This window comes from Cricetulus griseus, chromosome 9 (genome assembly GCF_003668045.3).
Source record: "Cricetulus griseus strain 17A/GY chromosome 9, alternate assembly CriGri-PICRH-1.0, whole genome shotgun sequence".
In the NCBI taxonomy this organism is placed as follows: domain Eukaryota; kingdom Metazoa; phylum Chordata; class Mammalia; order Rodentia; family Cricetidae; genus Cricetulus; species Cricetulus griseus.
Genome location: NC_048602.1, coordinates 26,899,904 through 26,923,180, shown reverse-complemented (window position 1 = coordinate 26,923,180; position 23,277 = coordinate 26,899,904). Strand labels below are relative to the sequence as shown.

At 54.6% G+C, this 23,277-nt stretch overlaps 1 protein-coding gene across 4 annotated transcripts; it reads left to right on the top strand.

Annotated features, from left to right (window-relative positions):
* Positions 1 to 1,624: 1,624 nt before the first annotated feature.
* On the top strand, positions 1,625 to 19,770 carry Phldb3 (pleckstrin homology like domain family B member 3). 4 transcript variants are annotated; one of them, XR_004771219.1, is made up of 16 exons: positions 1,625 to 1,771; positions 1,994 to 2,417; positions 3,954 to 4,136; positions 4,315 to 4,452; positions 7,539 to 7,667; positions 8,730 to 8,891; positions 10,404 to 10,514; positions 10,661 to 10,744; positions 11,492 to 11,599; positions 13,780 to 13,879; positions 14,016 to 14,106; positions 14,187 to 14,274; positions 14,994 to 15,050; positions 16,860 to 17,083; positions 17,833 to 17,918; positions 19,355 to 19,411. XR_004771219.1 is itself a non-coding variant. In XM_027431168.2 (16 exons), the coding sequence occupies exons 2-16, from the start codon at positions 2,181 to 2,183 to the stop codon at positions 19,487 to 19,489; spliced, it is 1,947 nt and encodes a 648-aa protein (XP_027286969.1). In that variant the 5' UTR covers positions 1,625 to 1,771; positions 1,994 to 2,180; the 3' UTR covers positions 19,490 to 19,770. The 4 variants fall into 4 exon arrangements, 2 of the variants coding, with proteins under 2 accessions (XP_027286969.1, XP_027286967.1); XM_027431168.2 differs by having other exon boundaries at positions 14,994 to 15,064; positions 19,355 to 19,770; XR_004771220.1 differs by lacking the exon at positions 1,625 to 1,771 and having other exon boundaries at positions 1,957 to 2,417.
* The last annotated feature ends 3,507 nt before the right edge of the window (positions 19,771 to 23,277 follow it).

Sequence of the window (23,277 nt, the reverse complement as noted above, 5' to 3'; positions counted from 1 at the left end):
TGAAGTCCTGTGTTCCATCCTCAGCACCAGGCATGACAGCTGCAGTCCTGAATCCCTGGGGCACTTGGGAGCTCGGGGCAGGATGGTCAGAAGTTCAAGGTTATTCTCAACCACGTAGTGAGCTGGAGACCAACCTGGGCTATGTAAGACCCATCTCAAAACAAAACAAAAAGAAAGAAAGAAAGAAAGAAAGAAAGAAAGAAAGAAAGAAAGAAAGAAAAGAGGGGAGCAGGCTCGGTGGTTAAGAGCTCTGGATGCTGTTGCAGAAGACCTGGATTCCATCCCCGTCTGTAACTCCCGCGGATCTGGCCTCTGTGGGCACTAGACACGCACTTGGCACACAGACATACATTGCAGGATAGACAGCCCTACGCATAAAATAAGAGAGGATGAGGAGACAGCAGCTGTCAAGGCGATGGGGGCCAGGCTGGCAGTCTAGGGAGCCCTGGGAGACCAGAGAGTGTACACACTGATGTGGGGGAGATATTCTCCGGCCTTGCATCACAGCACATAATTTTGTGTGAGCTTCTCCCCTTGGGAGTCCCAGGCCCAAGTAAGGCCCTCTCCACCCCTCAGCTTCCTGATCTGTAAAAGTGGAAACAGTGTGACAACCTGACACTCTGCCTACATGACCAACACCCTGCTCCTGACACTGTTGTCCCTATCATCTGGAAAGATCTCTTATGTGCTCTCTGGCTTGGAGTGACCGTGTGCCTAACAGCTATAAATACAGATTTTTGAGAGACAAAAGTGAGTCGTAACATACGTGGGCCATCGAGGTGGCTCAGAGTGTGGCGGCTCTTGGGAACCTGATGACCTGAGTTCCATTCTTGAATCCCTCGGTGGAAGGAAACTGCTTCCCCAAGTTGTCCTATGATCTCCACGGACATAGGGTGGTATTTGTGTGCTCTCGCCTACACAGTACAAATAAAATACAAATAAAAATAAAACTTAGAAATCATTTAGAATGGCTGCAGGTCCTGGGTGCGTTTGTTTCCCACAGCTGTCTCTTTTTTCCCCTGTGGGCTGCTGTTTGACGCTAAGGTGTGTCAAATGTTTTGCCTGACATCTGACAATCGCGTTTTTGCATGCCAGTTATTTTTCCAGTTTCTGTCCAGAGAGGAAAGGGTCTGGCTGTGACCTTTAGCCTCTGCTCTCCACCCCATAGGAAACTGCGAGCCAGAGCGAGCGAGCGAGCGAGCGTGTGTGGGGCACAGTCTGTCTCTGGGCAGATCGCTGACTCAGCTCGGGGTACCCCCTCCCCTTGTCCGGCTCCCTAAACCGGTCAGGGCCCTTCCAAAGGGCTTATTAGAGGGGAGGGCCCCCACCTTCATTCATTCCTATCTTCCTTTGAGGTTTTCCTGGGTCTTGGCCTCAGGCAGGCTGCTGTTTGCAGGTGGCCAGGACGCCCGGGCCTGCAGGGGCACGGGGATGGGGGCACGGGAGGCTGAGTGGCAGGTCTGGGCGCTGGGCTCTCGCTGGGTGGGGCCGGAGGGGCCGGGATGGCCGGGTGCCTTGCCTGGGCTGCGGGCCGGCGGGCGGGCGGGCGAGCGGGCGGGGCAGGTGGCTGGCTCCCTCCTCCCTGGAGAGCCGTCGGACCTGTTGTCCTCCCCCCCCTGCACTTCCGGGCTGCTGGGGAGGGGGACGGGGCGGCCTCTCTCTCTCTCTCCTCCCTCCTCCCAAGCCACCTGTTTCGCCGCAGAGCCGCCGGGGAGGCGTCGGGGACCCAGGCGCATCCATCCGGAGCGGGAGCCACTGCGAGCCTGCCGGGGTGAGGAGCCCGGGACCCGACTTGGGAGCTTCGGGGAGGAGGGTCCGGCTGCTCCTGGGGGGTGGAGGGGACGGGTCTCCTCGAGGCCACCCGGGGAAACTGAGGAGGGCGGCTGGGAGGGTTCAGGGGTGGCACCTGGCGCATAGGGAATGCTCGGGGTGCGACTCCCCAGCGCGGGGCAAGCTGGGGACCTCCCCCCCGGACTCGGAATTCTCTACCCAGCTCTAGGAGCCCGCCAGCCTAGCCCCGGTCCCCCGCGGCTGGGTCCCCAGAGTCCCGAGCCAGGCTCTGAACCTTTGGGCTCCGCCCCCGGGCACGCTCAACCCAGCTCCGGACCGCGCCCCAAAGGATCAGACCACGCCCCGGAGCCGCGGCCACGCCCACCCCACCGGACTCGGCTGCAGCGGCCATGGGGACACCCAGCACCCCCGAGGACGGCTCCCCGTCGCCGCAGGTTCCGGAATGCACCGCCGAGGTCCAGCCTCGAGGGGCCGTGCAGCCTCAGGGGCGCCCCGAGGAGCCCCAGGAGCCCCAGGAGACCCGGGTGCCCCCCGAGCTCCGGAGCGGCCAGGGAGCTGAGCCGCAGGCCGAGGAAGAGGAAGAAGCGGCGGGAGAAGGCAGCAGCACCGAGAGCTGCCGCGAAGAGGTGAGGGGTCCCCGCGGACGGACGGACGGACAGAGACCGAGGCAGGGGGAGGGACACAGGAGGACAGATGGGGACGCACCAGACCCGGATAGGGACAGAGACGCTGGGTAAGATAGAGAGACATAGGGAGTGAGACAAAGATTCCCCAAGAGACACACCGGGGAGACAACAGAGAAACAAAAAGAAGAAATGCCAGAGATGGAAGAGAGAGAGGGGGGGGAAGGGGAGTGGGGAGAGAGAGAGAGAGACAGAGACAGAGACAGAGACAGACAGAGAGAGAGAGGGAGGAGGGAGGGAGAGACAGACAGAGAGCGAGACAGAGAGAGACAGAGAGAAAGAGGGAGGGGGAGAGAGACAGAGAGACAGAGAGACACACAGAGAGAGACAGAGAGAGACACACAGAGAGACAGAGACAGACAGAGAGACAGAGAGTGAGACAGAGAGAGACAGAGACAGACAGAGAGACAGAGAGACAGAGACACAGAGAGAGAGACACAGAGACAGAGAGACAGAGAGACAGAGAGAGGCAGAGAGACAGAGAGACAGAGAGACAGAGACAGAGACAGAGAGATACAGACACAGAGAGACAGAGACAGAGAGAGAGACAGAGACAGAGACAGAGAGACAGACAGAGAGAGACAGAGACAGAGAGACAGAGACAGAGAGAGAGGGGAGGGGGTGGGAGGGAGACAGAGAGAGACAGAGAGACAGACAGAGAGACAGAGAGAGAGGGAGGGAGGGAGACACAGAGAGAGACAGAGAGAGACAGAGAGACAGAGCGACACAGAGAGAGACACAGACAGACAGAGAGACAGACAGAGAGAGACAGATAGAGAGGGAGGGAGGGAGACAGAGACAGAGACAGAGAGAGAGGGAGGGAGGGAGACACAGAGAGGGAGAGAGACAGAGAGACAGATAGAGAGACAGACAGAGAGAGAGAGACAGACAGACACACACACAGATCGATCCAGGGACTCTGAGAAAGTGATGCCAACAGGTTGAGACTCAGGGGCAGGTGAGCTCATCGGGTACAAAGGCAGCTGCTGCCAAGTCTGATAACCCGAGTTCGATCCTCGGGACCCACATGATGCAAGACAGGATGCCTCTGACCTCCGATGGCACTGGCACACAAAGACGGAGGGAGGGAGAGAGAGAGAGAGAGAGAGAGAGAGAGAGAGAGAGAGAGAGAGAGAGAGAGAGAGAGAGAGGAAGAAAAAAGCAAAGAAAAGAGAGAGACAGAGAGACAGAGACAGAGACAGAGACAGAGACAGAGACAGAGAGACAAAGACAGGAAAGGAAAAAGAAAGGAAGCCCATACAGTTTAGCCCTCTATCTTCCTGGCTTTGTACCCGTCCTGAACCTGGAGACCCCCCACCCCCCACCTTCACGCTCTTCTATTCAGACCGAAATGGGAGTAGTTGAATTAGGCAGCTCGTGACCCCCAGAGGCACAGTTGGGTGCGGACCAGACCTGTTTGGTGACTGTAGGGGGGGGGGGGAACTTCTCTCCTTTCCATCACACCCTCTCTAATTTCAGCCCGAGGCTACCCCTGCCGAGCAGATTCCAGCCACACCTTCCTGGTGCCTCCCTCCGGGGGAGGGGATGCGCGGGGCCGTGCGGCGGCTGCGAGGGCAGCAGCTGGAGGCCCTGACTCGCGTGGCTCTGATGGAGCAACGGGTGAAGGAGTTACAGCGCCAGAAGAAGGAACTGAGGATCCAGGTGAGCAGTGGGGAGCCCTTGGAGAATGACCCGGTGGGGGGGAACCTGCAAGACGTGGGATCGCTGCCGATAAGCAGGTGTTCCTGGCCCCGGGCCTCTTCCAGATTTCCTGTCTCCCAGCCCGGTCCTCCGCCAGCCAGGCTGCTGCACCTGAACTCTTTGCTTGTTTTCTTTGCAGATGGAAGTGGAGGTGGCCCTGCTCCGGGGTGAACTGGCCGGGGAACGGGTCGCCGCTCGGCGGGAGGAAGAGCAGCTGAAGGAGCTGCTGGGCCAGCAGGTGGAATCGCAGCAGAGCAGCCAGGAGCTTCGGGAACAGGTTGGTTTGACCAGCGACTTTGTCATCATTTTCCTCTGTACACCAGGCTGGCCTCGAACTCACAGAGGTCCGCCAGCTCTGCTTCCCAAAGTGCTGGGATTCAAGGTGTGCGCCACCAGCGCCTGGCGTCCTGTTTCCTATACTTGTATACCTGCTTATTGATTGTTGAAGAAACCAAATCTTCTGGGTTTTTTTTTTTTTTTTTTTAATGGTTGCTTTGTTTTGTTCTGCGTTTTTGAGCTGGTGTCTCCCTGTGTAACCCTGGGCTGCCTCAGACTCACAGAGAAGCACCTGCTTGTGCCTCTCAAGGCCTTTTTATCTTCTTCTTCTTCTTCTTTTTCTTCTGATTGTGTGTGTGTGTGTGTGTGTGTGTGTGTGATCTCAGAAGCTAGAGGAGGATGCTGGATCCCCTGAAGCTGGAGTTACAGGCTGCCAGCACCTGTAATACAGGTGCTACAAACAAAGTTAGGTCTCTGTAAGAGCCGTGCATGTTCAACTGCTGAGCCTTCTCTCCAGCACCATTTTTTTGTTGCTTTGGCTTTTTTTTTTTTTTTTTTTAAGGTTTTTCGAGACAGGGTTTCTCTGTATTGTTTTGGAAGCTGTCCTGGCACTCGCTGAGTAGACCAGGCTGGCCTCGAACTCACAGAGATCCACCTGCTTCTGCCTCCCGAGTGCTGGGATTAAAGGCGTGCGCCACCAATGGCCTGCATTTTTTTTTTTTAATATGGTATCTTAGATAGCCTAGGGTGGCCTTGAACTCACTATGTAGCTGAGGAGGACCTTGAACCCCTGATTTTTCTGCTTCTCTCTCCCAAGTCCTGGGGGTTTCAGGTAGGCAGCAGGGGGCTGAATCCTGTGTCATCCCTATAGCAAAAGCAGCTGGTGTTGTCTCCTCCTCTTCTCCGTCCTCCTCTCCCTCCTCTGCCGTCTCTTCTTCACCCAGGGTCTGTAGCCCAGTCTGGCACTGAACTCCTTCTGTGTTTGAGGATGGCTCTGAATCTCTGATTCCCTTACTGTCACTTCTCAAAGGCTGGGATTGTAGGCCTGCGCCACGACTGTTGAGAAAAATCTGAGTCTTCTGTCAGTAGCCAGGGTGTGGCTGACCTGTGCCTGTCGGTGCCCCTCTGTTCTCTGTGAGCACATGGTCACTTGGCTGTAGAGGCCCTGTGAGATTTGGGCCTGCTTTATCCTTCCCACTGAGTCTGAGGGACATGAGCTCTGGGTGTGTGGACCTCAGTGAGTCACCCTGGTCTTAAGACTCCTTTATCTAGAGATGTTAGCATCCCTCTAGGTCATGGCTTGGATCAGTCCAAAAAAGTCAACACTGCAGCCTTGTTGACATTGTCAGCTGTGACTATCTGTGTGTTCAGGAGCTGCATCCTGGCCTTACAGTCCAAGAGCCCTATCGACCCGGGCCTTGATTTCTCTCCCGGGGTCTGGTTCTCTTTGTTTAGGATTCTGGGTTCTAGAAATTTCTTTTCTCAGGTGCAGAAATCTGAGCGCTGAGCCTTTCCTTCCTCAGATTTAGGGGTTCAGGGAGAGCTTGCCCCTTAGACATAGGGGTCCAGGCACACCCTTCTCTCTCAGACACAGGGGTCCAGACTCCCAGCCCTCCTCCCTCAGACCCAGGAGTCCAGGCCCAGCCTGCCCCCTCAGACCCAGGAGTCCAGGCCTAGCCTCTCCCCTCAGACCCAGGGCTCCAGGCCCCAGCCCTCCTCCCTCAGACCCAGGAGTCCAGGCCCAGCCCTCCTCCCTTGATCTATGCCTCTTACCTGCCATATCCAGAGCCATTCCAAGAAACCATCTTCTCCACATTGTGACCTTGGTGTCCCTTTTATCATGAGACCATAACCCTGAACCCCGCATGGCATGCCCCTGCCCCTCACCCCTGGGACCGACAGTCACCATGCTCCCTTCTTTGGGTCTCCTGACTTATTTCTTTCCCATCCCCAGGATTGGCTCACGGTTGCTCCTTCACAGCTGGACACCCTTCTGAACACGGGGGTCGGCTCCAGCGTCTCCATGGCTCCACGCTAACCCCCATGATAAAGTCAGACTGCACCAAACATGAACTGTACATACAACATTCTTTGTGTCAACCCCCTGCTCAGCCCTTCTCTTCCCACACCACATCCTCTCACACACAGGGTTTGCCTCCAAAATCTTTAGACTTTCTCACAAAAGCGTGTGCCAAAAATTCCCTTGCAGTCCCTTATATCTCGTTAGCTTTAAATATTGCTTGGCTTCTGCTCACTATAGAGTGATTACTGCATCAGATGTAACTCCTGGACTAGGGATGTAGATTGCTGGTAGAGCCCCTGCCTAGAATCCCCCAGTGAGGGGCTGGGGGCGTGGCTCAGTGGTAGAGCCCCTGCCTAGAATCCCCCAGTGAGGGGCTGGGGGCGTGGCTCAGTGGTGGAGCCCCTGCCTAGAATCCCCCAGTGAGGGGCTGGGGGTGTGGCTCAGTGGTAGAGCCCCTGCCTAGAATCCCCCAGTGAGGGGCTGGGGGCGTGGCTCAGTGGTGGAGCCCCTGCCTAGAATCCCCCAGTGAGGGGCTGGGGTGTGGTTCACAGTGTAGCACTGGAGTGTCATACATGAGACTCAGTTCACTTGGCCAAAGCAAACAATAAACTAAGAGAAAAAAAAAGAGCAGGGAAAGAAATGGAATCCATGCTGCAGGCTCCCATAAGTGCATAGCTCAGTGCCCTCACAGTCCCAGTTGTAACAGCTTTGCCCTCTGCTGGAGGGCAGGGTCTGGGGCTGACTGTCCTTGGCTCTCCATTTTCACATAGAATGACTGTGTTTTTACAGTCATGCCTTCTCCCTCCCAGGGTCTGTCTCTATGCCCTAGACGAGCCTTGAACTTGCCATTCTCCTGCCTCCTCCTATTGCGTGCTGGGATTATAGGCATATGCCACCATACCTCGCTGTCACCTCTTTTCTTACACTGTTCACGCTAATTCCTCTGGAGCAGGGCCAGAAAGCAGACCTGGGAGTCCTGCCATGAGGGGCGGACACCCCAGCAGGGCCTGGGTCCTGGTTGCCTGCTTCCTTGCTTGAGTTCAGGCCCACACTTGTTCTTTCAGGAGCTGAGGCAGCTGAGCCAGGAGCGGGATCACGTGCAGAGTCTTCGCCAGAGACTGAGTGAGGCCCAAGGGCAGCTTGACCTGCAGCCTGAGGACCAGAGAGAGCGGCTCTTGCAGGGGGTGCAGGAGGTGAGGGCTCTTAGGACCTTCTGAGAAACTAGATCCCATGCCTGTCTTCCACTGGGACCCAAGAGTCCTGACCCTGGCCTCTTCTCTCAGGCCCAGGAGTCCAGGCACCAGCCTCCGCCCCCCCCCCCCACTCGGAGTTCTAGGCTCCTGCCCTCCTCCCTCAGATGTGACGTTGTGGGCCCCAAACCTCTTCCCTCAGGCCTAAGAGTCCAGGTTCTACCCATTCCTCCTCCCTCAGATGTAAGGTTCTAAGCCCTACCCTTTCTCCCTCAGATGTGAGGCTCTAGGCTCCAGCCTTCTTCCCTCAGACGTGGGGTTCTAGGCCCCACCCTTCCTCCCTCACATGTGGGGTTCTAGGCCCCACCCTTCCTCAGGTGTGGGGTTCTAGGCCCCAACCTTCCACCTTGAGATGTGAGGCTCTAGGCTCCAACCTTCTTCCCTCAGACGTGGGGTTCTAGGCCCCACCCTTCCTCAGATGTGGGGTTCTAGGCCCCAACCTTCCATCTTGAGATGTGAGGCTCTAGGCTCCGGCCTTCTTCCCTCAGACGTGGGGTTCTAGGCCCCACCCTTCCTCAGATGTGGGGTTCTAGGCCCCAACCTTCCATCTTGAGATGTGAGGCTCTAGGCTCCAGCCTTCTTCCCTCAGACGTGGGGTTCTAGGCCCCACCCTTCCTCAGATGTGGGGTTCTAGGCCCCAACCTTCCATCTTGAGATGTGAGGCTCTAGGCTCCGGCCTTCTTCCCTCAGACGTGGGGTTCTAGGCCCCACCCTTCCTCAGATGTGGGGTTCTAGGCCCCAACCTTGCACCTTGAGATGTGAGGCTCTAGGCTCCAGCCTTCTTCCCTCAGACGTGGGGTTCTAGGCCCCACCCTTCCTCAGATGTGAGGCTCTAGGCTCCAGCCCTCCTCCCTTAAATGTGGGGTTTTAGGCCCCAACCCTCTTCCATCTGGTCCAGTGGTCCTGACCCCAGTCTGCTCCCTCAGATCTAGGGCCCTGGGTCAAGCCCACCCCTCTCTCAGGTCTGGGGACCCTGCCTCCAGTCCGTTGTGTCCTCACCCTCAGATCAGAGAGCAGCTGGATGCTGCCCAGCGTGCCTACGAGGACCTGGAGTTCCAGCAGCTGGAGCGGGAGAGCCGCGCGGACGAGGAGCAGCGGGACAGCCCTGAAGTCCCAGCTCCAGACTCCAAGGTCCGGGAACTTCAGGCCAGCGTGGCCCAGCACAGGGTGAGTTCCCTGACCAGCCCCGCCTCCTCCATCCCTGCCTCCCTTCCGTTTCCACCACAGTTCTGAAGCATTCACTGAGTTCCAGACGTGGGGGGTAACCATTCGTGAGCCACCCACTCCTGAAGGCACATCCTGTTCCTTTTTCTCATACTGTAGCTGAAGACGGCGGAAGGGTTCCTTATACCCTCAGGAACCAGGAGTGTGAGCTTCAGGCCTCTCTTCCCTCAGACCCAGGGGTGCAGGCCCCAGCCCTCCTTCCTCAGACCTCAGAACCAGGAGTCAGTCTAGGCCCTAGCTATTCTCCCTCAAGACACAGGGGTTGAAATCTCAACTTGCTCATATTATCTTCTCCTTCATTCATAATTGTTTTCACTTTTAAAGTCATTCCTTCGTTTGCACGTGTGTTAGAGCACGCACGCTACCATGCTCACGGACGTCGAGGGCAGGAGGACATTCTTGCCTTCCACCTCGTAGGTCCCTGGGATTGAACTCAAGTCCCGAGGCTTCTCAGCGAGCGCTTTTACCTTCTGAGTCTCCTCGCTGACCCCAACCACTCATTCATTCTGGCAGCTTTATGTTTAAATCTTGGCCTTGTCCGGTGGGGAAGTGAGACAGGCTTGGCTATAAAGCTCAGCTTCCCACCCATTTATTTCTAAGTAGTTCCTGCCGGAGTCTCCTCCAACCCTCACCTCTTCCCTCCCTTCGTTTCTGTCTGCACGGGGTCCAGGCTGCCTGGAACCAGCTAGGTAGCCAAGGATGACACACACTTGCCATCCTCCGGCCTCTGCCTCCCGAGTGCTGGGCTTGCCGCACCCAGTGCCTAGGGTGGGACCCAAGACTTCAAGCCTACCAGGCAAGCTCTCTGCCCACTGAGCCACACCCCCAGTCCCTCTGATTTGTTTGTTTTGGACACAGGGTCTCACTCTGTAGCCAAGGCTGGCTTTGGCCGAGGACTCACTTATGTAGTCCAGGCTGGCCTTGTATTTGAGGCAGTTCTCCTGCCTCAGGCTCTTGGGTGTTATAATTACAGGCGTGGCTCCTTTTTTTTTTTTTTTTTTCCCGTTCTTTCAAGATTTATTTTTATTTATTTAACTGTGTGCGTGAGTTTGTGAATCTGTGTGCAAGTATGTACCTGTGCGCGCAGGAGTCCGTGGAGACCTTGAGAGAGTGTAAGTGGAGTTAGAGGCACTTGTAACTGCCTGCTGTGGGTGCTGGGAATTGAACGAAGAGTCCTCTGCAAGAGAACTGTGTACCCCGAGCCCTTCTCTCTGCTCTGCGTGAGCTTCTGTGTCTTCCTTGGCGTCGTCTGGTTCGACGCCACCAATCCCAGATGTCTTCTGGGTCCTTCCCTTCCAAAAAAGAGAGAGGGTCCAAGGGGCTTAGCGCCTGATCTCTCTCCCCAGTTCCTGAGGTATATGAGGGGGTGCGGTAAAGGCCAGGTACCACGGGAGGGTGGCCTGGGAACCCAATACAGGCAGCCACTTGAGTGACCAGAGTGGGGGTCCCCTGCAGCGCCGTATCCAGGTCTTGGAGGAACAGCTCAAGTCGCTGGGGGAGCAGATGGCGGCTGAGAGCTGGGGGCTCAGCAGAAAGAAGGAGGAGGCTGTTCAGGCCCTCACACAGGTGAGTTTCCCCAGAGACCTGTCCCACCCCCTCACCCCCTCACCCCCTGCAAGTCCCAGCTCCCTGCACCAGGGTAGTTCCCAACAGCCGAAGGTCTATGGGTGTGGCCTTGTTGTGAGGGGAGATTCCATGATGCCCTCTCCTAGGAACGGAGCCGGCTGTTTGAGCTCAATTGTCTTCAGGGAACATGTAGTGGGGACTTCTCTGAGCCCGACCAAGCGCTCACCAAGGTAGGGGATTTTCTGTACCTGCTGGTCCTCTTTCTTCAGACCTGGGGACCTGGATCCCAGCCTCTTATACCCTCAGGAACCAGGAGTGTGAGCTTCAGGCCTCTCCTCCCTCAGACCCAGGGGTCCAGGTCCTGCCCTCCTCCCTCAGACCCAGGGGTGCAGGCCCCAGCCCTCCTCCCTCAGACCTCAGAACCAGGAGTCAGTCTAGGCCCTAGCTATTCTCCCTCAAGACACAGGGGTTGAAATCTCAACTTTTTCCCATGAGACCCAGGGGTCCAGGCTTCGGCTCTCGCTGGGAGACTGGAGAGTGAGGACCATCTTCTGGCCCTCTTGTGACCAGGCCTTTGTTTTTCCATCGGAGAAATGGACTGGTACTGGCGGCCTGGGGGCCAGATCACCTGTGTACTGGGAGTACCTCATGGATCCCTATTTCTTGCGTGTGTGTGCATGCGGTGTGTGTGTGTGTGTGTGTGTGTGTGTGTGTGTGTGTGTGTGTTCTTCCTGTATGTATGTCTGTGTACCACAAACATGCCCAGTGCTCAAAGAGGCCACTGGATCCTTGGGGCCTGGAGTCACAGACAGTTGTGAGCTGCCATGTGGGTGCTGGGAATTGAACCCAGGTCCTCTGCAAGAACAGCCTGTGCTCTTAACTGCTGAGCCATCTCTCCAGCGCACACACACACACACACACACACACACACACACACACCCTGTCTTTCTGTAACCACTCCCCTCTCCCCTTCCCAGCTGCTGTTCACACAGAAGACAGACCGCCAGCTACTGGTTCTGCAGGAACCTACTGCGAATGTGGCCTCCACCTCCTCGTGCCTCTTCTCCGTCCACAGTTCCCTGAAGGTGCTGCTGTCTCTGTGCTCACTGGGGAGGGAGGGAGGGAACCTCCGTTGTTGCTCTGTGCCTACAGATGGGGGGAATGGGAAGATTCAGGAGGAAACTTGACCACAGGATATTTATCATGATTTTGCGTAGCTCTCTCTTCTATGCAAGATGAGAGCCTGAATCTAAGACAGAAATTTAAAAGTCACCAACAAGCTACTTTGATGAGGTTGTCTCCCTGTACCCCTCCTGGCCCAGCACTTCTGTTTCCCTAAAAAATCTCTCTCTCTCTCTCTCTCTCTCTCTCTCTCTCTCTCTCTCTCTCTCCCTCTCTCTCTCTTTATTTATTAGAGATGGGTTTCTGTAGGCATCTGGTCTGTGGACCTGAAACGGTGGCCACACCCCTTTGGCATGGCCTCAGGCAGACAGAACTGGAAAGAGAGGAGCTTGAGGCGTGGCTTTCCTTGGCCTGTTCTTTATTGTGGGTCAGTGGATCTGGTAGGAAGAGCAGGGAAACGCTCCAGTGGTTCTTTGTATTTTTCTGTGTAATTGTTCCCCAATAAACACCCAATTATCATTTATCTTGGGTGTAGTGATATAATTACATCCTCTCCTTCAGGTTTCTCTGTGTAACTCCAGCTGTCCTAGAACTCCCTTTGTAGACCAAGCTGGCCTCGAACTCACAGAGATCCGCCTGCCTCTGCCTCCCCAGTGCTGGGATTACAGGAGTTATAGGCATGCACCACCACCAGACTGATAATATACTTTTAACAAATATGGGCTATTAAAAAGTTTTTTGAGACAGGTTCTCATCTAGCCCAGGCTGGTCTCAAACTCACTGTATAGCCAAGGATGACCTTTAACTTCTGATCCTCTTGCTTTTCCCTGGAGTGCTGAGATTAGAGACATGTGCCACCATACTCAGTTATATATGGTGCTAGGGATCGAACCCAGGGTTTTGTGAGGCCAGCCTGGTCTACAGAGCGAGTTCCAGGACAGCCAGGGCCACACAGAAAAACCCTGACTCGAAAAACAAAAACAAAAACAAAAGAGTGGGTGGGGCACAAGATAAACCTTTCCAGGGGATACCCCAAGAAACCTACCTCTACGGAGAGACCCATCTCTTGGTATGTGTGTTCATGTTTGGGTGTGCAAGAGGACACATGTGGGTGCCCAGAGATTAGCCTCTGCTATTGTTCCTAAGCAGCTGTCATCTTCCTTTTATTTTAAACATTTATTTTTAGCCAGAGTGGTGGCTCTTACCTTTAATCCCAGCACTCCAGAGGCAAAAACTCTGTGAATTTGAGGCCAGCCTGGTCTACACAGGTAATTCCAGGCCTCTAGAAGGATGGCATGTATTCTTAGTCCTTGAGCCATCACCCTAGTGCCCCTGCCCCTTTAAAAATAATTTTTAAAAGGTGTGTATATGTGTCTGTATGGGGTGGGTGGGTGTGTGCTTATGAGTGCAGTACCCACAGAGGCCAGAAGGGGGCGTTTGAGTCCCTCTAGCTGGAGTTGTAGGTAATTGGGAGCTGCCAGACACACAGGGAACCAAACGTGGTCATTTGCACGAACAGTACATGCTCTTAACAACCCTGACCTATCTCTCCAGCTTCCCCCAACCCTGTGTTTTGAGGCAGGCTCTCTGAGTGGGTTCTGAGGCTCACAGATCGGGCTAGGCCATCAATACCCAGGGTTCTCCCAGTTTCTGCCTTCCCAGAACTTGCCACAACACCTGACTTTTTTTTTTTTTTTCTTCACATTTGTTTTTTTATGGAAGGGGGTGGGAGTGGGAATGCGTGATGAGGCCTGGCCTGGACGTCACACAACAGCTAGTGAGAGCAGCCCATTCTCTTCTTCCGCTGCACAGGGCCTGAACTCAGAGCTTTAGGCTTGGCGGCCCATGCTTTGAGCCCTTGTGCTGGACAGTGCTTGACTTCCCACATAGATGGCTGTCTGGCAGTTTCTGAGCTGTGTCCCCAGCTCTCACATGGATCCAGTCTTGTAGTTTCCATTGCCTCCAAGTGATGCCATCAGATCACGAATCCACTAATGGGTTAATTTCCTCATAAATTTCCAGCCTTCTCCACCAGTGCTCATTCCCCAGAGAGCACAGCTGTCAGCAAAGCCATTATCCTAACTAAGCACCTTCGGGCGATGCTTCTGTTTCAAACACTTACACAACTTTTGTGTGTTTTCAGGGGTCTATCGGTCTCCAGAGAACAGGAAGCCTGCCCCGGAGGAGGGGAGACAGGGCCAGCCAGAGGGGATCCCCCCGACCTTTGTCCCTCCATTGTACAGGTAAGGCCTGCTTCTGTCCCACCCCCCCTCACCCAGGCTGCAGCAGAGGACGGAAAAACAGCTTGGGTGCTGACTGGAGAATTAGAGGGACGGGGTAGGGTGAACATCTGGCCTCCTCCTCTGCCCTCTTCCTCAGGACCCTTGGAGGCCTCGGCTCTTGCGCAAGCAGTGGGGACTCCTGGGAGACACCCTTTCTACCAGCTGCTCAACTGTGGCCCTGGGAATAGGTGAGGCTTGAGGGGGATGAGGAGAAGAGGGAGGAGGAGGCCAGCTGAGGTAAACTCCCATCCCTGCTTTGTCCACCTAGACAATCGGCAGTTCACCCAGACATCGTCCACATGGAGCGGCTCCTGCAGAAGGCTGTGGCAGAGAGGGAAAGGCTGCTCAAGGCCAGGGTGAGCCCGCAGGCCCTGCTCCTTAGATAGGCGGATTTGACCCTAGCCTTCTCCTCTATGCAGACCCAGCCCTCCTCTCTCAGACCCAGGGCTCCAGGCCCCAGCCCTCCTCCCTCAGACACAGGGCTCCTGGCCCAGCCTCCTCCCTCAGACACAGGGCTCCAGGCCCAGCCCTCCTCCCTCAGACCCAGGGCTCCAGGCCCAGCCCTCCTCCCTCAGACCCAGGGGTCCAGACCCAGCCCTCCTCCCTCAGACCCAGGGTTCCAGGCCCCAGCCCTCCTCCTTCAGACCCAGGGGTCCAGACCCAGCCCTCCTCCCTCAGACCCAGGGCTCCAGGCCCAGCCCTCCTCCTTCAGACCCAGGGGTCCAGACCCAGCCCTCCTCCCTCAGACCCAGGGGTCCAGGCCCAGCCCTCCTCCCTCAGACCCAGGGGTCCAGACCCCAGCCCTCCTCCCTCAGACCCAGGGGTCCAGGCCCAGCCCTCCTCCCTCAGACCCAGGGGTCCAGGCCCAGCCCTCTTCCCTCAGACCCAGGGTTCCAGGCCCAGCCCTCTTCCCTCAGACCCAGGGGTCCAGCCCCAGCCCTCCTCCTCAGACCCAGGGTTCCAGGCCCAGCCCTCCTCCCTCAGGCCCAGGGGTCCAGGCCCCACCCCCCACATTCAGCAGTTTCCCTGTCTTATGTGTTGGGATCCTCACTGATTCTCCCTCATGAATCCATAGGAAGGGATGAGAAGAAGCCCAGAAGGTTCCACGTGCCCTTCCGTTCCTGCCATCATGGTCAGTCCTCTCTGGTCTCTTTTTCTTCTTGGCTTTTACGTTTTATTACGTCTCACTGTTTTCCTACCTTTCAATACAACAAAACAGGGTCCCAGTTTCTACTCCTTCTTCACTCATTGGCAGTCACGGTCTTCGCTCGGGCCACTTACTCCATTTCTTCGTTCTTGGGTTTTTGTTGTTGTTTATTTATTTTTGGTTTTTCAAGACCGGGTTTCTCTGTGTGTAGCCCTGGCTGCCCTGGAACCTCACCCTGTAGAACAGGCTGTTCTTGAACCCACAGAGATCCGCCTGCCTCTGCCTCCCGAGCGCTGAGATCAAAGGCGTGCACCGCCACCACCACAGGGCTATTTATTTATTTGGATTGTGTGTACGTATGCAGGCGAGCACACGTGGAGGTCAGAGGACTTTTAGGAGTCACTTCTGGACTCCACCACGTGGGTTCCAGGGATGGAACTCACACCATCAGGGTGGGTGGCAAGCATCTTCATCAGCTGAGCCATCTCCCTGTCCCTTGTTTCTTTCTTTCTGTCTTTTTTTTTTTTTGGTTTTTCGAGACAGGGTTTCATTGTGTAGCTTTGGAGCCTATCCTGGCACTCGCTCTGGAGACCAGGCTGGCCTGGAACTCACAGAGATCCGCCTGCCTCTGCCTCCCGAGTGCTGGGATTAAAGGCGTGCGCCACCAACGCCTGGCTTCCCTTGTTTCTTGTATGTTTGTTTTGTTTTGAGGTCTTGCTTGTGTTAGTCACCTGGTGTGCCCTGAGCTATGCTCCAGGTGCTCTCTTCTCTTGGCTTCTTCCTTCCCATATGCTGGTTATTATAGATCCAGTAGTTATTATAGATGGAGAATAAACATTTTCCACAGTCAGAAAAAATCTGTAAAAATCTTTAATTATATTTCAGGGTGGTGGCACACGCCTTTAGTCTCAGCACTCAGGAGACAGAGGCAGGAGCATCTCTGTGAGTTCGAGGCCAGCCTGGTCTATGGAGTGAGTTCCAGGACAGGCTCCAACGCTAGAGAAACCCTGTCTTGAAAAACCAAAAAAACCTTTTTTTTTTTTTTTTTTCGTTTTTTAAATTATAAAATCTCGAGCTGGTAGAGCTCTGTGTAGCACTGTGCTAAGGCCTGGGTTCATCCCCAGCACTGTGTGGCTCACACCTGTAATCCTAGCACTTGAGGGGTAGAGGCAGAAAGATCAGGAATTGAAGATTATCCTCCAACTACAGTGATTTCAAGGCCGGTGTGGGCTACCAGAGACCCCCACCCTCCACCCCATCCCCCAGGCTCACTAGAGCCAGGGAGCAGCAAGGGCAGTGGGTCCTTCTGGGTGCTCCGCACACACAAACTTGTCCTCATTAAGAATGCAGCGCCGCTGACATTATTTATTAAACAGGCCCTGCCGAGTGTATTGTTGTGTGTCCCCAGCCTGCATGCGTGCCTGTATGGCCAGGGGCTCTGCTGCAGACAGTTGTAGGATGTTGTGGTACCTCACTGTTGGCTTCCAGGACTGCGGCTCTCAGGTAGACAGAGTCTGAGCGAGACTCATAGGAGGAAGGGGAGGTTGATAGCCCCCAGCCCGCCTCTACTTTTCTACTGAGTGCAAACTTTGTGACTTAGATGTGACTCTTGCCAAATGGAGACCTTTTCTTTGTTTCTGGTTTGGCTTTTTGAGATGCTCTCTGTAGCCCGGACTGGCTTTGAACTTACTATGGAGCCAAGGATAACCTTGAACTTGTGATACTTTTGCCTCCTCTTCCCTTTTTTACTTACTCCTAGCTCCTAGTCACCCACCCCTTCTCTGTGCTCCGCAGGCCCCCCCCGCCCCCACCCCCGCCACGCCCTCCAGGTCCCCGGGTCCTGGACCTCCCACAGCACCTGGAACGCTGGGGCCACAATCCGGAAAGCTGCCCTCACTTGCGGGTGTCCGGGGGCTGCTGTCGCGGGCCCCTGGTGAAGATGGGTGGCCGCATCAAAACCTGGCGGAAACGCTGGTTCTGCTTTGACCGCCAGGCTCGCCGTCTGGCTTACTACGCTGGTAAGCAGGGCAGCCAGGCCCAAATCCAGGTCCCCACTTCCCCGCTGCCGCCAGGACCCAGGCTCCCAACCCCTTCCGTATACTCTGGAGTCTAGGCTAAAGCCACTCTGTCCCACGACCCAGCTCCCTGTCACTTCCTCCCTAAGCCATCAGAATTACTCTCCCCTGTCCCCACCCCGCCCACCCGCCTAGTTTCCACTCAATAACCCAGATGAGCTTTATAGCTCGGTTCTCGCTCCAGATCCAGTTTTCCTAAGATGCCTATGAAATTAGGCCCTGGCTGACAGTGAGCCACCTTCGCGGACACCCAGACCCCAGAAACAGGAACCCTGGTGCTCATGCTTTCCTTGTATGCCTTCTCTCCTCGGGGACCCAGGACTTCGGCTCCTGACCCATCTCTAGGCTCATGTAGTCCCCTAGACCTGACTCCTGTCTAGCGTAGACACCCAGCCTTGGAATTGTCACAGTGTCTGTTAGAATGTCCCCTACCTCGATAGTCTCAGGGCTAGGGCCCAATGAGCGGAGTTCACATACACCACGCCTTCCCCCCCAACACACATGCGCACATGTAGGTATGCCTGTGCACACATCACTTCGAACATATATGGCACACACTCACATGCATGTGTACACACATGGGTAGGCACGCGCGCGCACGCGCACACACACACACACACACACACACACACACACACACACACACACACCTGTCTCTAACTAGATCTGTCCCCTTGCTTTCTTCCCACCAGACAAGGAGGAGACCAAGCTCAAAGGTGTCATCTACTTCCAGGCTATTGAGGAAGTCTACCACGACCACTTACGCTGCGCCTTCAAGGTGACACCCTGCTCAGTGCCACACTGCCCTCCCACCAGGGCGGGACCCTACACTGGAACGTCACCCTATGTCTAGGTCACCCTGGGGAAAGCCAGCCTTGTTTTACTCACTGTCCAGTTTGGAACTGGAGAGTAACTAAATGTTCTGAGCCTGGGGCTTCATCTTAGGCTCAGACGGTAGAGCACTTGCCTAGCCTGCTGGAGCCCTGAGTTCCATCCCCAGCATCATACACACTGGACGTGGTGGTTGGTACACAGCTGTAATCCCAGCACCAGGAAGGCAGGGGCAGGTGGATCTCTGTGATTTTGAAGGCACTCTGGAATACACAGTGAGTTCCAGGCCACTAACCAGGGCTACCGATTGAGGAGAGAGAAATTGAGAAAGAGAGGGAGAGACTGATCAGATTCTGGTTTAGCACGTATTTGCAATTCTAGCATGAAGGAGGTAGGGGCAGGAGGATGTCACGTTGGAGACCTGGGTTGTAAGGGAGACAAAAATACAAGGTCAGAAAACGAAACATTGGCCACTGAAACTCTGCTTAGAATACTCTTTGGAAAGGAGCCAAGCATGTTTTTTGTTTGTTTGTTTGTTTTTGTGTTTTTTCGAGACAGGGTTTCTCTGTGTAGCCCTGGCTGTCCTGGAACTCGCCCTGTAGACCAGGCTGGCCTTGAACTCACAGAGCTCCACCTGCCTCTGGCTCTGAGTGCTGGGATCAAAGGCGTGCGCCACCACCCGGCTGTTTTAAAGTCTACTTTATAGATTTAGTTTATGTGTACGAGTGTTATGCCAGCGCGTATTTATGTACATCCCCATAGAGGTCAGTTCTTCTGGAACTGTCGTTACAGATTACTGTGAGCACCATGTGGGTCCTGGGAATCGAACCTGAGCCCTCTGCAAGGGCAGCAAGTGCTCTCCACTGTGGATCTCAGCTGGAGCTGCCCATCTCCAGCCCGCAACTGTGGGGTTTTTAAAGGCTAAATTGGAAGCCCAGCTGATTTTCTTTTCTTTCTTAAAAAATCTCAAGTCTTAGTTTCCCCCCCCCCCCGTCCAAAAAAAAGGCATTCAGCCTCTTCCTTTGGGGTTAAAAACATAATGGATATAAGTAAGGGGTTTACCTAACTCGAGCTGCCCATTTGGTGCTCAGAAAATGGGCTCCACGTGGGGGCATGGTGTGATCTCAGTCCTCAGGAGGCTTGCAAGTTCGAGGCTAGCCTGAGCTCCGAGGTCAAACCCGTTTTCAAAGAAAGGATCGGGGCAAAAACGTAAACAAAATAAAAACAGCCAGGCATGGAGGCGCACGCACACCATCAATCCCAGCATTGGGGAGACAGAGTCAGGCAGAGCTCCAGGCCAGGCGAGCCAGTGACATCTGGACCCCGTGCAGGAAGACAGTGGTGGGAATTGATCCAGTCACCCTCTCTCCTTGCTTATTCCAGAGCCCCAGCCCCCGCCTGACCTTCTGCGTCAAGACCTACGAACGCCTTTTCTATATGGTGGCCCCCAGCCCGGAAGCCATGCGTATTTGGATAGACGTCATCGTGACCGCTGCGGACGAAAACCACGCCCCGTGATCGGCCCCGCCCCTCGGGAAAGAACGTTCCGGCCTCCGGGGCCCCGCCCACTTCAGGAAGCTCTCGGCCCCGCCCCTTTTGGAATTTTCCTGGGAAGTCTGCAGCGGCTCCAACTCAGCTGGTCTGAGCCCGCGGGCATCTGGGCTGCAGGTGGCTTCCCGCGGTGGCATCGCCAGGCCCTCGGGGCCCCTGCTTGGGGCAGGAGGAAGATTACAGGGGGCGGAAGGAACTATTTATTGGTGCTCCTCTGATACCCGAATTAAACGTGGTGGAAAAACAGGGTTGCTGGTGTAGATTCTGGGGCCCCTCTGCCCCTAGGCAGGACTCCGGAGCCAAGGGGTTTCCCTAGCAATGGAGACTTCCTTTTTCTTTCTTTCTTTTTGTTTTTTGTTTTTTTTTTTATTTGAGTTACAAACACGATTGAATTACAAGACAATCCCAGTTCCCTTCTCCCTCCCCTCCTCCCCTACCCCCCCCAACTAAAACCTTACCTATCTCATATCCTTTCTTCTAAACTACACCTGACTCAACCTTTCTGCTCCCTCGTGACCTCTGCATCGTGACCTCTTCTTCCCTTCTCACTCTCGTAGCTCCCTCCACCCGTGCTCTCAATTTGCTCAGGGGGTGGTGACCCTTTCCCCTTCTCCAGGGGACAAAGCTTGTCTCTTTTAGGGTCTTCCCTGTTTACTAGTTTCTCTGGCAGTGTGGATTGTAGGCTGGTAATCCCTTACTCTATGTCTAAAATCCACATATGCGTGAGTACGTACCATGTTTGTCTTTTTGTGATTGGGTTACCTCGCTCAGAATGGTTTCTTCGAGCTCCATCCATTTGCCTGCAAAGGCAATGGAGACTTTCAACCCTTACGGTCATGCATAGAAAGAGAAAAGGTGGGCAGACATGTGGCCTTAGGGGTTGATTTGGGGCTTTAGTCTGTTGTTTTAGCTACCTGCACACATTCAAGCATAGGAACTTCTGCCCGTCTTCCTTCCTCGCTTTCCCCTCAGGGCTTTCCTGCTCTGACCTCCTCTCCCCTTTGTAAGGTTTTAGTTCGGTGGCCCCATCTAGAAGCCCCCCACCCTCGGATCCCCAGCTTACTCAGGTAGCTCCTTTTGAGCCAACCCATCCTGCCTGCCCTTGACATTCCCAGAGGACCAGGCCAGGACTGTTGTGGTGGCATCTCTGTCATTCTTTGAAAGTGAGACAGAGAGGAGAGAGGGCTGCTGCCTCTTCCTGGTCTTTGCTCAACCAGTTTGTTTAGGCAGCTAGCCTATTTCCCGTTCCTAAGACATATCTTGGGCCCTGTCTGTGGCTCAGTCCCTTCTCCAGGAAGCCCTCCATGGTTGCCTTGGTTGACTCACGGTAGTCCTGCCTGCCCATCCCATTGCAGCCTGACTACTTTACCCTGAGTCTCACCCATCCTGGCCTTGATTGCCCCAGGTCATTCCTGGCAAACAAAGCTGTCTTCTGGGCTGTCTCACTGCCACTGTGCCCTTGGCATGCAGAAAGGTCTTGGGTATTGAGTGGCATTTAACACTTGAAACAATTTTGTGAGAAAGTGATATCCTGAAGATGACAGACAGCTGTGAACAAGGCCATCAGAACTCTTGGGCTGTTGTCTTTCTTCATCCTTTGGGTCACATCTAGGGTGTCCCCTCAGAAGAGACTCTTGCTGGTCCCCAGGCTGAGTCAAATGCCTTGTGAAGGGGTCAGCTTCGTGTGACCAGTGCAGCCAATGGGTCTCTGTTCAGAAGAGTGCTTCCTCTGGGAGAGCAGACGGTACTCTTAACCTGAGCCATGCCTCCAGCCCGCTAGGCTCAGTTCTTAATTAAGTTTTAGATCTGTGTTTTGCAAGTGAATTGTGGGGAACACTGGAGTTTAATGGACAAGCTTGCACTCTGATGCCTCTGACAGTGTGTCCCAAGGGGAGTGGATCTGAGTTTCATGCCTGGTCTCAGAGGACTCCCCAGGCATGTCTGAGGCTTGCATCATGGCTGCTCTGATGAGACCTCTATTTACATGGGAATCCCAGGCAAATGAGAAGAATCCCACAGTTCACCAGTGTATGAGGAGCTGGGGTGGAGAGGCTCGACGCTGGAACCTGGCCTAGCAGACATGAGGCTCTGGGCATGGTCTCCAGCCCACAGCAAAAATACAAAGGTTGCAAGAAAACAAATGCATAAGTAACAGGCAAATCAGTAAATAAACATGCAAATTAGCCAAGCAAGCACACAAACAAACAACTGCTCTCTGGGCCTGGGCCAGGCTCAGGTCAGCAGCCCAAATCCAGGCAGGCCTGAGCAAGAGCACACTCCCCACCCTGGGTCCAACTCCCTTCCAAGATGCTAGCCAGCTCTTCTGGTCTGACCAGTTGGGGTTCCTCCCCTGAAACTCTCCCACGCTCCTGGGGCCTCCCAAGCCTAAAACACAGCAGTATCACTTTGTCTGCCGAACACTGGGACTTGTAGCTCTGCTGAGGTTTTCAGACCTATTCTACAAAGGGAGTGGAGGAAATTCAGAGAGGGAGAGTGAGTTACCTGGAATCACACAGCAAGCTCAAGATTTCAGGCTGTACGGTTCCAGACTTGGTTCTTTCCTCATCATTTCCTTTAGGATAAGAAGGACACCTTGGGCTACAAGGCAGGGTGGCCCACAACTTTAATTCCAGCACTTGGGAGGCAGAGGCAGGTCGATCTCTGAGTCTGAGGCCAGCGTGGTTTACAGAGTGAGTTCCAGGCCAGTGGGGCTATATGGTTGAAGACCCTGTTTAAAAAAACAAAGCAAAACAAAACAAGAAAGCAACAACAAACCAAGAAAAAAAAATACCTTGGAGCCTCAGAGAGGGAAACACACTAATTCAGGGGCACACAGCAAAAAGATGTGTGACGGGGATCCAGCTGGAGCCAGCTTTGGATGACATCACAAGGGTCATTCACTTTCTCTCTTGAGTCTTCCCTGGATGACGGATGACCCCACCTAGGTGACTGAGGTGCTTGTCATTGTTGGGAACAGGGGTGCTGGGCAGGGTCTGGGGAGCAGATATCTCTCTGAACACAGCCGCTATTTTCCTGCTGCCAGTCAGCAATCCGGCCAGCTGGGGCTGACTGCTACGCCACTGGCCTGCAGACCTGAGGGAGTAGCTTCTGCTTTGGTCTCAGAGTCCTCCTTTGAGGTACAGGTACCACGCTCCGCCCCTCCCAACAGGTTGCTTATAAAAGGGCCGGTATGTTTTCTCGCTTTTTACACGTGCATTCTATTTATTTTGTTGTTCGTATATCCGGACACGTGCATTCTATTTATTTTGTTGTTCGTATATCCGGACACGTTACACATTGGGAGGTCAGAGGACAGTCTAAGAGGAGTTGGTTCTCTCCTACGGTGTGGGACCTGGGGGCCAAACTCAGGTTGTCAGCCTTGGTGGCAAGCGCCTCTACTCTATCTCGATGGCCCATCATTTTGTAGCCCAGACTGGCCTTGAACATGCAACCCTCTTGCTCCAGCCTTCTGAGTTTTGGACCTGTGACCATAGTGACACACACCACGTCTTGTCCAGCACACAGCTGGAGCTGAAGACCTGGGGACTGACAGTAACCAATAAGAATATTAACCAATAATAATAGCACAATCTACCTAAGTTATTAAAAGCTAAGGCTTTTGTAGCGTCGAAAGCTGCCTGAAGCTTTTCACAAACACCTGACATCGCTCCCACAGCAGCCTCTTAGGTAAGTATATGTTAAGATCTCCATTAAATAGGTGGAGGGCAGCGAGGCAGTGGTGGCACGTGACTTTA